This window comes from Penicillium griseofulvum (genome assembly GCF_001561935.1).
Source record: "Penicillium griseofulvum strain PG3 chromosome Unknown contig_80, whole genome shotgun sequence".
Taxonomy (NCBI): domain Eukaryota; kingdom Fungi; phylum Ascomycota; class Eurotiomycetes; order Eurotiales; family Aspergillaceae; genus Penicillium; species Penicillium griseofulvum.
In genome coordinates, this window is record NW_024467471.1 from 1,615,736 (window position 1) to 1,630,452 (window position 14,717).

Genomic DNA, 14,717 nt, shown 5'->3' on the forward strand with positions numbered 1-14,717 from the left:
TCGTTCCTTCGCAGAGCACCCCGGACTCTGAAGCTGACAACCCCCCAGCACCAGACACGGAGGATGATGCACTGCCCTAGGACAACCAGGAGCCGGAGTACACGGCCGTCCCAAACCACCAGCCGGATGTGGACGAGGAGAGGGCGCTTAGGAATATTATCCTTCAATCCCGTCCCTGTAGACTAGCCACCCGCCCCCAAGGCGTCGGCCACTAATCACCTCCGCCGCCTCACATTACAGCAGCTATTCAAGGATATCGCCAGGTACTCCGACGCGATTCATGGTACCCAGCTGTACTGGATGGCACGCCACCATAACCTCACGACATATGTGAAGCAACTTGGTGCGACGAACCTCTTCCTTACCCTTTCGGCCGCGGACCTTCACTGGAATGACCTTATGCGACATGGTGACGAGCTATACGTCTCGGAGGCGACCATCAGGGCAGGATACATCGGGCATCTTAAGGACGAACGGAAGTCTCCCATGAGGGAGAGCGAGTTTGTCAAGGTTCAGCAATGTGGTCCATATTAGATCCCGCTCAGAGATCGTGATAGCCTGTATCGGTCTAAAGCTCAAGTTGCCAGACGGGGAGGTCGAAAATGCAGGATCCATCGCTAGCTCTAGCATCCCCATGCGCGACCTGTAAACGTCCAAGCTGAAAGATCTTCCAAATATGGCCTAGTTGAATTACACGGCCAGAAGGTGAATCTGTCAGCTCATTCAGATTACGGGATATGGTACGGAATACACGAGAAGACAATAACTTGTTCAAACTACTGTAGCATAAAAACAAACAAAGCCCCGGGCACCGGACTACAATGTATAAAGGAAAGGGTAAGGAGGGATTTGAAATTGAACGAAAGTCGGTATAATAAGGCAATCCTAGGATAGGATGTATTTATCTGGCCATGTCCTTGCGTGGGTATAAAGTATATCCTAATCTAATTAGTCAAGTCAATACTAACAGGCGCAGTGTCTAGTAAACAAAAGCTAGAGGCGATAGGGGATGTGGGGCGAACGATGGGCGAGGCTTCAGCCTTAGGGCTCGTAAGTAATAATTTTGCGCTTACGATTCACCATATCAGATTACCATTTGGGGGTATTAATGAAGGTTGAGTTGCTGGAAAAATATAGGAGTATCGATGGCTAAGAGACCGCCCTTGGAATAGAACACGTGCCAAGCATTTAATTTTCTGCCTTGGAAGGCATAACCCCCAACCCCCTAAAATAATTCACTGCTCTACACCTCGCAGGCCAGAAGGAAAATGGCATTGTTTCTTTTCTCATATAGACAACTCTGATATTGCTAACACACATTGTCTCTAAGGGCATTTGCACATCGACTACATTTGACTACCATGGAGAATTAGAAGACGATGGTGCGCGTCATGATGACGCAATTATATTAAGCCAACTTCTTGCTCCTATAAAACAGGTCGCTGGATTTTCTGCTAAAACCATACTAAAAAAAGAGCATACAACATGGATAGGACATATATACCCACGCATTCGGCACCTGTCATACGCCTTATGGTCCTCGAGACCGACAAGCCTCACCCAGACACGTACTCAGAGCGCGGCTCCTTTGGCCAGATCATACACGCTCACTTTGCCAAAGCCGGACGCGCCCATCATCCGCCCCTAGGCGTACAGACAGATCAAGTCTTTGTAGTGTCCGAGCAAGGCGGCCATGTCCCCACTGTGCAAGATTTCGACCGCTTTGACGGGTTGCTCATTACGGGGAGCGTGTACGATGCCCACGCGAACAACAAATGGATCCTAGAGCTATTAGAGCTTCTTAAGACACTCTGGATCAAGCGCCCCGACTTCCGCTTCCTGGGCGTCTGCTTCGGTCACCAGCTCCTCGCCCGCCTCCTCGGCGGCACTATCAAGCCCGCACCCTCGCAAGACTGGGAACTCGGTCACTGCCGTATCAACCTGACACCCGTTGGCCAGCGCCTCTTCCGTACGCGCGAGGACCACATCCATTTGCACCAGATGCACCAGGACCAAGTTGTCTCGCCGCCTACGGCGGCCTCCGCCGGACCCGACATGCTCTCCCCGGATACCGAGGTCGCGTGCTGGGGCCATAGTGAGCATACACCTGTTCAGGGTCTGTACATCCCGAACCGGTTATTCACTACGCAGGCGCATTTGGCGTTTGACGAGGACATGGTGAAACGACAGATCCAGATCAGGGTGGATGGTGGTGGGATCAAAGACCTCGAGCATGCGGATCGAGCGGCGGAGACGGCGGATCTGGAGCACGATGGCGTCGAGGTTGCCAAGGCTATACTGCGGATTTTTGTTTATGATGATGATGGAATGAATTATGATCACGACTGTCCATGACTACGTATCAATCGGCGAGAGAGTCGAGTTATGGTACGCGGGTAATTATGTGTAATATAATTAGAATCCTGCATCATAGATACAGACATATACAGAAATGTATAATAGAGGACGACCCTCGCAAGCGAGGGTCTGTACTTTTTGTAAATAAGTGTTTCGTCCTGCAGTTTTGGTATGATGCATGATCTACTGTGCGTATTCCCTAAGTTCTTTCACGGCGCGTAACCCTCCTAGGTGTGTTTCGTGGAATCCATTCAGTCCTGGCTTAGTTCGAGGTCAGCCATTCACCGAACGAAGAAGCCTTACTTGGCGGATCTTTTCCTTCCCTTTAGTGACAAAGTGTCCAAATGAGCTTTCGGAGGGTGGAACCGCACAAGAGGTAGTAATCTGCGAGGACCGGAGGAAAGGGAACGCCAAATGCCCAAAACACCAAGGATGGGCGGGTGGCTAGGCTGGGTCTTGTGTAAAGCAACTTGGTCTCCGAAAATAATGCCGCACATCTGCTACCTATTGACAACAATGTCATCAATCCCAGTGTTCTCCTTGTGCAAAGCCATGGGTAAATTTGGCGAGGGGATAATGACTGTGTCGTTTGTTTTGATGTCATACTGCTTTTTGCTAGCTTTGATTGCATATTTATATGCGTTGGGCTTCCAATCAGGGTTGTTGTTCGGAATCGGACCTAAATATATGTTTAGTGTATTGGGTATATATCCTTATAATACGTTCAAGTTCTTCTTACTATACGTATAGCCAGGAAGAGGCTCACTCACTTGGTCCTTGTTCGTTGTACCGTCGCTTGGATGTCTCCGTGATTGCTTTTGCTAAAGCTTCTCCCGCAACTTGCGCCGTCCCGCGGAGCGCATGTCAAAATCAATTTGGATCATTTCCTTCATACTTTCTTTGGGGGGACTTTCTTTTTTCTCAAAAGTCCTTTTCTTCGGAGCCATTATGTGCGAGAAAGGCGATCTCAAAGTGCGAGTAAGATACATAAGACAGCAGCTAAAACTGTAGGGTTTTCAATATAAACAACAAAGTTAGTCGGCACATAAGCGGCCTTGCGATGTCTTCCCAGTTGGCTTTTCAGTGGTCTTTTCAGCGGTATGTTTAGTAGTCTTCTCAGATATCATTCTGTTTAGATAGGTAGACGGCAAAAAAAGGGTTCGTTTGTACAAGCAATTAGCACTTGGTATATAAATATACTATGATAAAGAGGCCCGTGGATGGTAACCTGTGTCAGGTGTGAACCTGGCATGTACCGTCGCTGATTTTGAAGTCCCGATATACCGATTACATAAGACACAGCCGAGCTGGGACCCGCCAAGGAATTGATCCGCATTCTCCACTCCCACCTTCTCCACCATGGCCATACCCGATACCTTCCAAGACTTTTATATAGGGCGCGCTACTGACACTAAAGAGAATCTCGCCAGCCGTGAGTTCCTGATACACTGTCCGCCGGATGTACCGCCTCGTCATCGAATTGTGGCTCTTTTGGGCATCTCAATGATGCAAGCCGGCCTAGTGAAGACGGTGGTTTATATCAAATTTCTATCTTTTTCCACTATCTCCTTGCGTCGCGATTCCGCATGAGTATTTCATCGTCTTGCTTGCCACATTTTACCTGCCCACTAACACGCTAGGCTTACTAGTACAAACCAAATATGGAAGGAGCCAAAGATGGGACATGTTACTCGCCCAAAATGTCAATACCACTTCAATTTACGTTAAGCTACAATTGGGAAGACCTTCACAGTACCTCGTGCTTGCATTGGTTGAGACATTGGGGCCCTGGGAAGCCATTAAAACCCATATAAACGTGATGGCTGTGACGAAGGCCTAGTGCCGGTTCATCTTCCGTGCATGGCAAGGTCATCGAGTCTCTTATGACGATGGCCTAATCAGGAGACAGCACCCATTCAGAAGCTTGAAACAGGGGACTTTCTGGTCGAAGCAAAACCAAAAACATACAACAGTGAGGATTCGCTGGTGGTCACCCACCCAACTACTAACTCACCGGCGTGTGGCTTAAGTACGGCTGAGCGGACGGGAAGCCCTGTTTTCCACACCCTATGGTCGTATGTACTAGTTTATGTTTGAGGGGGAACTATAGAATGCAAAGAGTTGATGATTAGTGGTGGTGTACAGTATGATGGGAGTAGGAGTATAGATGGGGTAAGAATGAAGCTACTTCCAGATCTATACATATACAAGAATCATTTGAAACAATCATCTATGTCTAGTTACATATATCATGTTTTAACTACACCGCAGTAGAGACCTATTGCTGGACGACGGGGCAAGATTCTCGAAAAGGTGATCGGTTGCCTCTTATAGACTAGCGGCACTCTAAATGCCATACAGAATGGACACTGAAGATTCCTGACTTATTTTGTTCTTACTAGCAAGCATATTGGTTGTGGTTGGTATTGTATTTATCGCAAAACATTATAGTTTCCGATGTTGGTGAGCTCAACTTGGTTTAGGTGCTCGCGTTTCCGTAAACAACCAAACTCTTAGAACAAGTAGTCTCTACACAATATTTGTAGCCACTAAGAGCGAGACCCTCTCCACTACTATATATAGTTATCCATCTAAGCGTGCCAAGTGGGGAAAATGACCTTCATCAATATGTACCTCTGAAAAATTCCTGGTCGAACTGTGAATGCTAGCCATCATACGGCTAGTTCAACCATGGAGAATTTGTCAGTGTTGCTCAAAAGTCTATTGACTAAATTTGGACACTCTACTGGTCAAATTAAACTTATCCCGATACACTACTCAGCTCCCTCCTGAATCTATTCCCCTCGACTTCTTCCTCCTTTCCCCTCGCCGCTGATGAATAACCATTGGCGGGGGCTCGGACATTTCCAAAAGAACCTGGGATCCAATTGGATGGCCCTGATGGATCGTGGGGTGCAGCGAACAGCTTCGACGATCTGTGCATTAGTGAATGACTCGTTGGATCATGTCACGAATTGGCTCGTGCTGCCATGGTTCAAGTCTCGGTGCCATGCCCATGCCGCTGTTGCTGCTCAAGGTCCTCCGCACCAGCCCATAAAGTCACAAGCCCAACCCACCCCAACCTGAAAATGGGCTGGACTTTTATGGGAGCCCAATGGGCCTCAAGCAATACAAACATGGCAATTCTTGGCAGATCCAGAAGTAATGCAGATTGTTCCAGTATGTTTGGGAATTTAAATTGCCCCCAAGTTGACCGAATTTTCTATAGGAATCAAGTCAATTGACTAAATTGACTATAGATAAGATTAATGGAATCAACGAGATTGATAAGATTACTTAATGAGATAGTATCCAGTCAGGTTTCACTATATTGGCTATCTAAATTAATAGAAAGATGTACTACCTACTTCCCAGTCTATATGAAATATATATCTACACATTGATAACCCATCGCCTATTGAACCCCTATATTAGGCTAGATTATGAGAGCTTTCGAGGTAAGCTTACCGACTAGAACTTGCGTAAAAAAACAGGCATTAATCAGTAGGTCTATGAGCACCAAGACTATATTTATGGATAGAAATGGGCTTCATTGGGAGCCTCATGGGCCCCCACTAATGGACCGTGTGCCTGGTTGGGCTCGAAGGTAGGGCCCAAACCGGCAAGGAACGGCGCGGGACGGACCACGTTCCCTGACCTCCACCCGGCCAATGGCATTTTATCTCTTCCCGCCCGCTGCTGCGCCTTGCTTTTAGCACGAAGCTGAGCCCAGCTGACAATGGCATCCGCCGTCTGTTCTGTTTCCCATGCCATCTCGGTGTTCTTCTCATCGAGATATAGCAGATAATACATCAATATCTGCAACTCTCTTTTGCCATCTTTCCAATATTAGTCGCTACCTACATACCTTTGATTCCTATCTTAACTAGATCAGGTCTCCGAGATGGCCCATCCCCCACTTGAAAGGTTCCAGATCGGTTGGATATGTGCCCTGGCAATCGAAGCTGCCGCCGCTAAGGAAATGCTAGATGAAAGCTTTGGCATTCTCGACGCACAAGATCCAAACGACTCAAATACCTATACCCTAGGTCGAATTGGCAACCACCACGTCGTGATTGCCTGCCTTCCAGGTGGCCAATATGGAACTACATCGGCCACGACTGTTGCGAATAACATGGTTCGCACCTTTTCGAAATCCCTCCGGATTGGACTGATGGTCGGTGTTGGCGGTGGAATTCCGTCGGCTGCTCATGATATTCGGCTTGGTGATGTTGTGATCAGCTACCCTGAAGGCACTTCTGGCGGAGTGCTTCAATACGATATGGGCAAATTCGTTTCGGAAGGACAGTTTCATCGAACTGGGTCTTTAAACAGCCCTCCTAAGGCCCTGTTAACAGCAAGCAACTTGATGAAGGCCGCCGAGCTCACGGATGATCCTCGTTATTTTGAATACCTCCTCAAGGCGATCGCTAGAACGGCACGCACTCGAAAGAACTTCGCCCGACCACAACAAGACCGACTTTTCAAACCTGAACACGTTCATCCTACGACTGCGAGCACTTGTGATAATTGCCTAGCAGTATGGGAAGAAACGCGAAGTGAACGTGAGACTACTGATCCACAATCACACTACGGTATCATCGCATCTGGAAATGCTGTTATCAAGGATGGATACGCACGCGAGCAGCTTAGGCTAAGCACCGGGGCATTATGCGTTGAGATGGAGGCAGCTGGCCTGATGATGGACTTCCCTTGCATTGTCGTCCGTGGCATCTGTGATTACGCCGATACACATAAGAACAAGGAATGGCAAGGATATGCAGCCCTAGCAGCAGCATCATATGCTAAGGAGCTGTTAGGGTATATACCTACAACCCATGTGTCGCGAGAGAATTTGGTGGTAGACGTGTGTTGTAAGTAAAAATCTTTAATTTATTCGTATAGAATGACGAGTGGCTGACTTGTATAATAAGCAGGACTAAAAGAAGAAGTCGAAGGCGTCAACAAGCGCTTAGACCGAGCATACGACCAACAAGAACAGCACCATAATGAGCAGAAAACAAGAGATTTGACGGATCAGCAACAACGTTGCCATCAAGTGTTCAAGATAACCAACTATGAGGAGCAAAAGAACATCAATCCGCAAAAGGTGGAAGGAACATGCCAGTGGGCCCTACAGAATCCTGAATATACTCGCTGGTGGGAGAGCCGCTGCAATGATCTTCTATGGGTATCAGCCGACCCAGGCTGCGGGAAGTCTGTGCTAGCCAGATCGATCATCGACGATCAAGTGAGAGCTTCAAGTTCAAGAGTGACCGTATGCTTCTTTTTCTTCAAAGAAAACGACAATCAGAACCGTCTTGATATAGCATTATGTTCGGTACTGCATCAACTCTTTAGCCAGCGGCCTCACCTCTTACCTTACGCTATGCCGTCCTGGGAGAAAAACGGGAAGAAACTCCAACAAGAGGCTGATGAGCTTTGGCGGATCTTTACAGCAGCCGTATCAGCTGACGTATCACATAAGACAATTTGCGTATTCGATGCACTGGATGAATGTCGTGAAATGGATCAGGAGCGACTAATTGAGAAGCTCCAGTTCTTTTATCGCTCTTCATCAAAGACTGATACCTGCTTGAAATTCCTAGTTACCAGTCGTCCCTACGATCATATACAGGAAAATTTTCGAGCAATCACTGATTCTTTCCCGCAAGTACATATAAAAGGAGAGGAAGAAAATGACCAAATTCACAAGGAGATCGACCTAGTGGTGAAAATTCGAGTGAAAGAATTAGCCGAAGCAGTGAAACTATCAATGGAGGACTACCAGCGAGTCGAACAGCAGCTGCTTCAAATGGAACACCGTACTTATCTCTGGCTATATCTAGCTATTGATGACATCCACACTACCTTTAAGCGCAGCCTTCGGCCTACAGAGAGTTCTATCAGGCTGGTACCGTCATCTGTGAATGCAGCATACGAAAAAATCCTCTGCCGAGTCCCAGGCGATCAAATGGATACAGTCAAAAAGATCTTAGAGATTATCGTGGCAGCACGACGTCCCCTGACAATACGGGAGATGGCTATAGCCCTAGGCATTGCTACCTACCCGGAGGCCCAGACAACAGTGGAGGCTAGGCTAGATGCAACTCATCTAGAGGGTAAAATTCGGCAACTATGCGGCTTATTTGTCTTTACCAATAACTCCAAAATCTATCTCATCCACCAGACTGCCAAAGAGTTTCTGATACGAAAAGATTGCTCGGAGAAGCTCCATCTTACCTATTGGAGCGGTCTAAGTGATGCAGAAAATCAGATGGCTGACATCTGTTTGCGATACCTATTGATGGAGGATTTGGAAGACGACCAAGGCAACTCTAATATTCAAGCCTTCTTGCAATACTCAGCAGTACATTGGGCCGATCACGTACGGCAGATGCGAAAAGAGAACGATCGACTGCATCGAGTATACGATATGAGTGAAAACCGGTTTTCTTTGTGGTTTCCTATCTTTTGGAAGGCAGTAATGCCCTACATAAACCAGCGATCAATGGATGCACTCAACCTGGCAGCATTTAACGGCCATTACCAGGAGGTTAATTTTCTACTTGCTATCAAGAAACAGGATGTCAATACGACCGACGATGCGGGAATAACCCCCTTGATATGGGCCTCACGGAATGGACACGACGAGATCGTGCAGATACTGCTAGAACAAGGAGCCGATGTCAACGCCCAGAGCGAACGCTACGGAGGTGCGCTCTGTGCCGCTTCTGAAGGAGGACACGATAAGACCGTGCAGATACTGCTAGAACAAGGAGCCGATGTCAACGCCCAGAGTGAATTTTACGGAAATGCGCTCTATACCGCTTCTAGAAGAGGACACGATAAGGTCGTGCAGATACTACTAGAACAAGGAGCCAATATCAACGCCCAGGGTAGATATAGCGAAAATGCGCTCTGTGCCGCTTCTAGAAGTGGACACGATAAGATCGTGCAGATACTACTAGAACAAGGAGCCGATGTCAACGCCCGGGGTGGAATGTACGGAAGTGCGCTTCAAGCCGCTTCTTCTGAAGGATACGATAAGATCGTGCAAATACTGCTAGAACAAGGGGCCAATATCAACGCCCAGGGTAGATATAGCGAAAATGCGCTCTGTGCCGCTTCTGGAAGAGGACACGATAAGATCGTGCAGATACTACTAGAACAAGGAGCCGATGTCAACGCCCGGGGTGGAATGTACGGAAGTGCGCTTGAAGCCGCTTCTTCTGAAGGATACGATAAGATCGTGCAAATACTGCTAGAACAAGGAGCTAATATCAACGCCGATAGTAGAGCTTACGGAAATGCGCTCCAAGTCGCTGCTGAAGGAGGACACGATAAGACTATACAGATACTACTAGAACAAGGAGCCGATGTCTACGCCCGGAGTAGAATTTATGGAAATGCGCTCTATGCCGCTTCTAGAAGAGGACACGATAAGGTCGTGCAGATACTACTAGAACAAGGAGCCGATGTCAACGCCCGGGGTAGACATGGCGAAAATGCGTTCCAAGCCGCTTCTGAAAGAGGACACGATAAGATCGTGCAGATACTACTAGAACAAGGAGCCGATATCAACACCCAGGGTTGTGACAACGGAAATGCGCTCCAAGTCGCTTCTGTCATAAATTTGAGATGATGCGGCCATAAGCCACTTAATCCTTGATCATCATCTTGAAATCATATTTACTGTACTTTATACCTTGACTCCTTCTTCAGTCGCCTCACATTCTGTGGTTAAGAACCGGCCTTTTCTGTCATTTACCATACCAGTTGTCTATCCCAGCCACCTACTTTAAACCATACGGATAAGGAAGGGTACTGTAATGTAACCTACCTAAGTGTATCTTGCTTAGTATTGTCATTTTCATTCAGCTTCAAATAGCCATGGAGTCAAAGACTATCCATATCCCGTGATGTAATAGTTTCGGGGAACAACCTTAGAAGGAATGGTTTCCCCAAGCTATAGTACGTTTAGCAAGATCGGTGCCAGTCGATCAGTGGTATCACCGGAAAATATCTCAACCAACAACATGACCACGCGTTTGATATCCTCTAACACGAATCCTGCGAGGACGAGGGCTCCCCGGAATTCATCCTGGTTTCATCCGTGGATTATTCTAGAGCTTATGCCAAATGACCGTCATTAAAATGCGGTGGCTAGTGTTCCGCATAAGCGGCCTTGTCATATCTTTTTAGTGGTCTTCCAAGGTTTCCAGTGGTATCTCTAGTAGTCATCTCAGAGATCACTCTGTTTAGATAGGCCGACAACAAAAAAAGGCGGGAAAGGTCTGGAAAAGGCTTAATTTGTGAAACGAACTTTTCAAAGTATAAGCTGTGATGATATGATGGATATGATATGTCTCTATCAGGATGGGTCTATTACATCAGCCTATCAACAACATTGAATGGATCTCCCGAGGTCCCTAGTTCCTTCATCTATTAGGAAAGTCTAACCCCACTAGGATCCCTACCCAATATTATAGCCACCGTATACATCAATTCGATGGGCCTCTATGATCTATATCATGCGCTATAGCTACATATCCTATGAGGGATGCTGGATATCGCAGTCTATCAGTGGGTTTTTGTGGAATGAAATACATATAGTTTATTATATCAGGGTACCTTACAAAAAGAATCCAGCCTGAAAATCATGCATGGATGAACACTCATCATTGTCGAAGGGTTCAATATGGAAAACATCAGAGCAAAGCTGCGATTGCGGCAGCAACCATAGGAGCAGCTGTGATCAATGCACCGGCAGGTCCAGCAGCCGCAACACCGGGTGTCTCGGTTGCCGCGGGGGCCGTGAATGAGTCCACTGCTCCAGTGACGTCCAATCTCCAGTAGCTGCTGGTTGCCATAGAAGGGCTCGCCTGGCTAGTGGATGAAGAGGCGGTAGTACCCCCTCGTACAACTCCACCCATACTAACACTCATGGTGCAGCTGACAGATTCGGACCAAGATTTGAAAGAGCAGTCATATGTCTCGGTGATGGTAACATCGTAACCGTCTGTGCCTGATTTGGTGGCGATATATTGTGCGGCGAGGTTGACAGTCTCTGGACCTTGGGTAATTGTCCACGGGGTGGCAATATTGCAGTCTGATTTGGCGGCGCCATCTAGACAGGCGACATGGTATGTGGTGGCCTTGGCATTGATACCAGCGACGCTGGCAGCATAGCTGGTAGCACCCCAGAGCTTGTTGTCCCACTCTGGGGAGAAGATTCCAACAGTGGTGCTAGAGCTGTCACCCTTGGCTTGAACGCCGAGTGATGCGAGGAATGCAGCGGCAACGATAGAGGTACGCATACTGATGGATTGTTTTCCAAAAATTTAAGGGAAGTGAAGGAGAAGGGCGAGTCTGAATTAAAAGTCCAAGATGCAGGAGCAAACCATTGGCTTTAAATCAAAGCAAACCAAGCTACTGTAAGTCTTCGCTTACAATATATCCGGCAATTCTAGGCGACCGAGCTAGGCTTGTATAGACTAGGCAGGTACTAGTAAATTGTGCTAGAGTCTGACTCATTTTACATTATCCACCCATTGGACGTTGGAAATTTGGGGCTGAATGAGAATAAGACTAACATTCGGCTACATTGCTAGCGTTACAACGGAGTAGTAGAGAAGATCCATTTTAGGGAACGGGCCCCGCTGAAGTTATACACTAAAAGGGTTGTTACGATGATATACAATAATTACCACTATTATAGCGCACATTTGATTTACATACACTGAAATTATAAAGTGCATAGTGGTAACTTCTATTGAAATATGGGCACATGTGCTAGGTGCTAGTACTGTATATTGAGTTGTTTTTGCTGGTAACTGTCAACTGATGATATTACCATCTAATTTGGAAACTTTTAGTCATTTCTCAAGTTCAGAATATCTGAATTACACTCTGAGCCTTAGGCTAATATCTACTATAGTATAGCTACCTATACATTGAGCTGGACTTTTTGAACTCTTATCTATCAGAGCTTGTGCTTGTACCTACATAGGTAATTCCACCTGAGCAATTACTGGGCTCCTTAGTAATTCAACTTCAGATCTATTTTTCTGTCTCTTCCCCGGATTTTGTTTGGTTACAAGAACTAGGAAATGCTGTCTTTCCCATATTGCAGCGATTTGTTTGTCAGTGACCAGGCAATGTCCAGCCTTGGACCTTCTTCAGACATGAACCCCAAAAATATCCCTTTGCTCTTCCAACTGTTGATCTCTTTTCTCTCAACTCTCAAACCAAGATCCTGTACCCATCCCAACTTGCAACCTGGACCGAGGCTCCTATTCTTGATATTATCAGATTCATCCCATCGATCAACGCCGTGATCTCATACGAAATTGTTGGCCACGGTCTAACTGTCCCCCCGCTCACTCAGCGCGTCAACGCGCTGAGAACATCGGGAAAGACCCTGAGAATTCGAAGCCACGTACACCCATATTGCCACTGGGCACTCGTCTACCCACGGTCGAGGCCTAAAATGGCGCCCATACCAGGGGTGATCCGCGAAGAAGTTCAATTTACGAACCAGTACCGCACAGACTGGGTAGGCTACAGCCCGTACACCAAGACTAATGACATGCGCACTAGCTACAGTAAGCTGGCAAACATCTCTCACGAGCTCCATGATAAGTCAGTGGTTATTGCCAGCGTTCTTTTTGCGATTATTGTGGTGGGCATCATTTCCCACTTTTGCTGGGGAAGACACAGGTATGCGATGAATGCCCTATTTGTGGTTGCGCAGGGCACTGATCTCAGTTGGTCCTGCAGGTATCCGCGACAAAACGTACCTACCGAGGATAAGATGAAAACAGAGGGCTCTGAGTATCTGGATACAATTGAGGAACCCCGCTCAGGTGTGTTGAGACATACATACATCTTGCCGTCCACCCGGCTCATGAGTTATAGATGGCTGGATGTGTTTCATTCTGGCCTGCCACGCTGCCATTACCCTCGGTGCTGTCTGATGCGGAAGAACATATCGAGCTGCTGAGGAATAAGACAGTCAGATGAATATCTACTGTTCTTTGATAGGCTAGCGGTTCTTCGTGGGACTGCAGTTGTTTCGTGGCACTGGATTTAGACTACAAGTCTGGTGCTCGTAGCCTGAGCCCAATGTGCCGACTTATCTATGAAACTGGATCAAATATTGGTTGGCCCGTTTACTGTATTTATGCTTTGGGGAAACCCACCACTTAGTATAATCCCGACAGAGGAAGTGATGTGTAGCCTAAATCATTGCCAGCAACAGAACATGTTGCCTAGCTCCATAGCATTTATATACATCGGATTTTCAACCGATGATGCCCAGCAGCCGCTCTGTTAAAAGTTCCGAGAGTACTGTACCCACAGTTGTGTTATCCGGTAGGGAATGAGCTAGTCAAAGTCACACATTTTGATGGTAAACACGTTAATATGGTTAAGAATAGTCGTCCGCAGAAGCGGCGTTATGATGTCGTTTCGGTGGTCTCTCAGTTTTATAGATCGAAGGCAAAAAGATGCGACAAAAGGCTTTGTGTAATGGACATTCTCTAAGTATACTCGGAAAGAATACAATAACCCTCATTTGCCTAGATATGGGTATATGCACTTCCATATATGCCAACAGATATCGTTTGACTACTTTGTACAAGTAGACATGGATACTATTAAGTCCAAAAGACTAGAACAAATATAACGAAACACAAATGAAGGAACCCAAGATATTCCTGTCCAGAACGATAATAGACAAATGTCTAAGACCCGTTTCGGGAGTTGAGACATTTAGAAATAGAGAACAAGACTATCACCATTCATGGGGGTCGTACCTAGTCCATCAGAGAACATGATGTTCACAGCGATCGTTTCCACCCATAAGATACGAATCGAAGGTCAAGGTCGGGCCGCAATATGCCTTTTCATCAAATTCATCGACCGGTTTCAGCTTCAACCATCCATCCCGAGAACTACCAGCAACCATGCGTAGACACTTGGTATCGCCATCTCTGCAATACTCTTTGTTATCCTCGCTGGTCGTGTAATCCTTGGTGGCGTGGGAAATCGCGTCGCGCTGTGCTTTGATGTCGCACTCTGGGTTGACAGACTGCCAGGACCATTTCATGTTCTCGTAGGTCCCGCTCATCAAACTGCAGGTTTCTGGGTTGTAGAGCGTTTGGATGGTGCTTTTCAACGATTTCACCCATTGAGATACATAGCCTGTGACTGCAGTTGGTGTCTCGGCGAGATCCTCTGGCAGTGCTGCGATAGATGATGGCCATATGGAGGCTAGTGTTGGGGTTGACAGGCAACACGCTGCGATCACAACGTTCGACAATAACATGGCGAGACTGTTGAAGATCGATAAACAA

The 14,717-nt window shown here is 47.0% G+C and overlaps 5 protein-coding genes across 5 annotated transcripts; 3 read left to right on the top strand and 2 right to left on the bottom strand.

The window, feature by feature from the left end:
- Positions 1-1,533: 1,533 nt before the first annotated feature.
- On the top strand, positions 1,534-2,355 carry PGRI_016260 (Glutamine amidotransferase type 1; the record flags this gene model as incomplete). The annotated part of the gene is made up of 1 exon (XM_040789339.1): positions 1,534-2,355. The coding sequence occupies one exon, from the start codon at positions 1,534-1,536 to the stop codon at positions 2,353-2,355; it is 822 nt and encodes a 273-aa protein (XP_040646292.1).
- A 3,907-nt stretch (positions 2,356-6,262) lies between these two features.
- On the top strand, positions 6,263-10,003 carry PGRI_016270 (uncharacterized protein; the record flags this gene model as incomplete). Its single annotated transcript, XM_040789340.1, has 2 exons — positions 6,263-7,232; positions 7,293-10,003. The coding sequence occupies 2 exons, from the start codon at positions 6,263-6,265 to the stop codon at positions 10,001-10,003; spliced, it is 3,681 nt and encodes a 1,226-aa protein (XP_040646293.1).
- Positions 10,004-11,069: 1,066 nt separating this feature from the next.
- On the bottom strand, positions 11,070-11,678 carry PGRI_016280 (uncharacterized protein; the record flags this gene model as incomplete). The annotated part of the gene is made up of 1 exon (XM_040789341.1): positions 11,070-11,678. The coding sequence occupies one exon, from the start codon at positions 11,676-11,678 to the stop codon at positions 11,070-11,072; it is 609 nt and encodes a 202-aa protein (XP_040646294.1).
- A 1,172-nt stretch (positions 11,679-12,850) lies between these two features.
- On the top strand, positions 12,851-13,337 carry PGRI_016290 (uncharacterized protein; the record flags this gene model as incomplete). The annotated part of the gene is made up of 3 exons (XM_040789342.1): positions 12,851-13,080; positions 13,141-13,226; positions 13,279-13,337. 3 exons carry the CDS (start codon positions 12,851-12,853, stop codon positions 13,335-13,337), a joined length of 375 nt encoding a protein of 124 aa, XP_040646295.1.
- Positions 13,338-14,185: 848 nt separating this feature from the next.
- On the bottom strand, positions 14,186-14,689 carry PGRI_016300 (uncharacterized protein; the record flags this gene model as incomplete). Its single annotated transcript, XM_040789343.1, has 1 exon — positions 14,186-14,689. The coding sequence occupies one exon, from the start codon at positions 14,687-14,689 to the stop codon at positions 14,186-14,188; it is 504 nt and encodes a 167-aa protein (XP_040646296.1).
- Between the last annotated feature and the right edge of the window lie 28 nt (positions 14,690-14,717).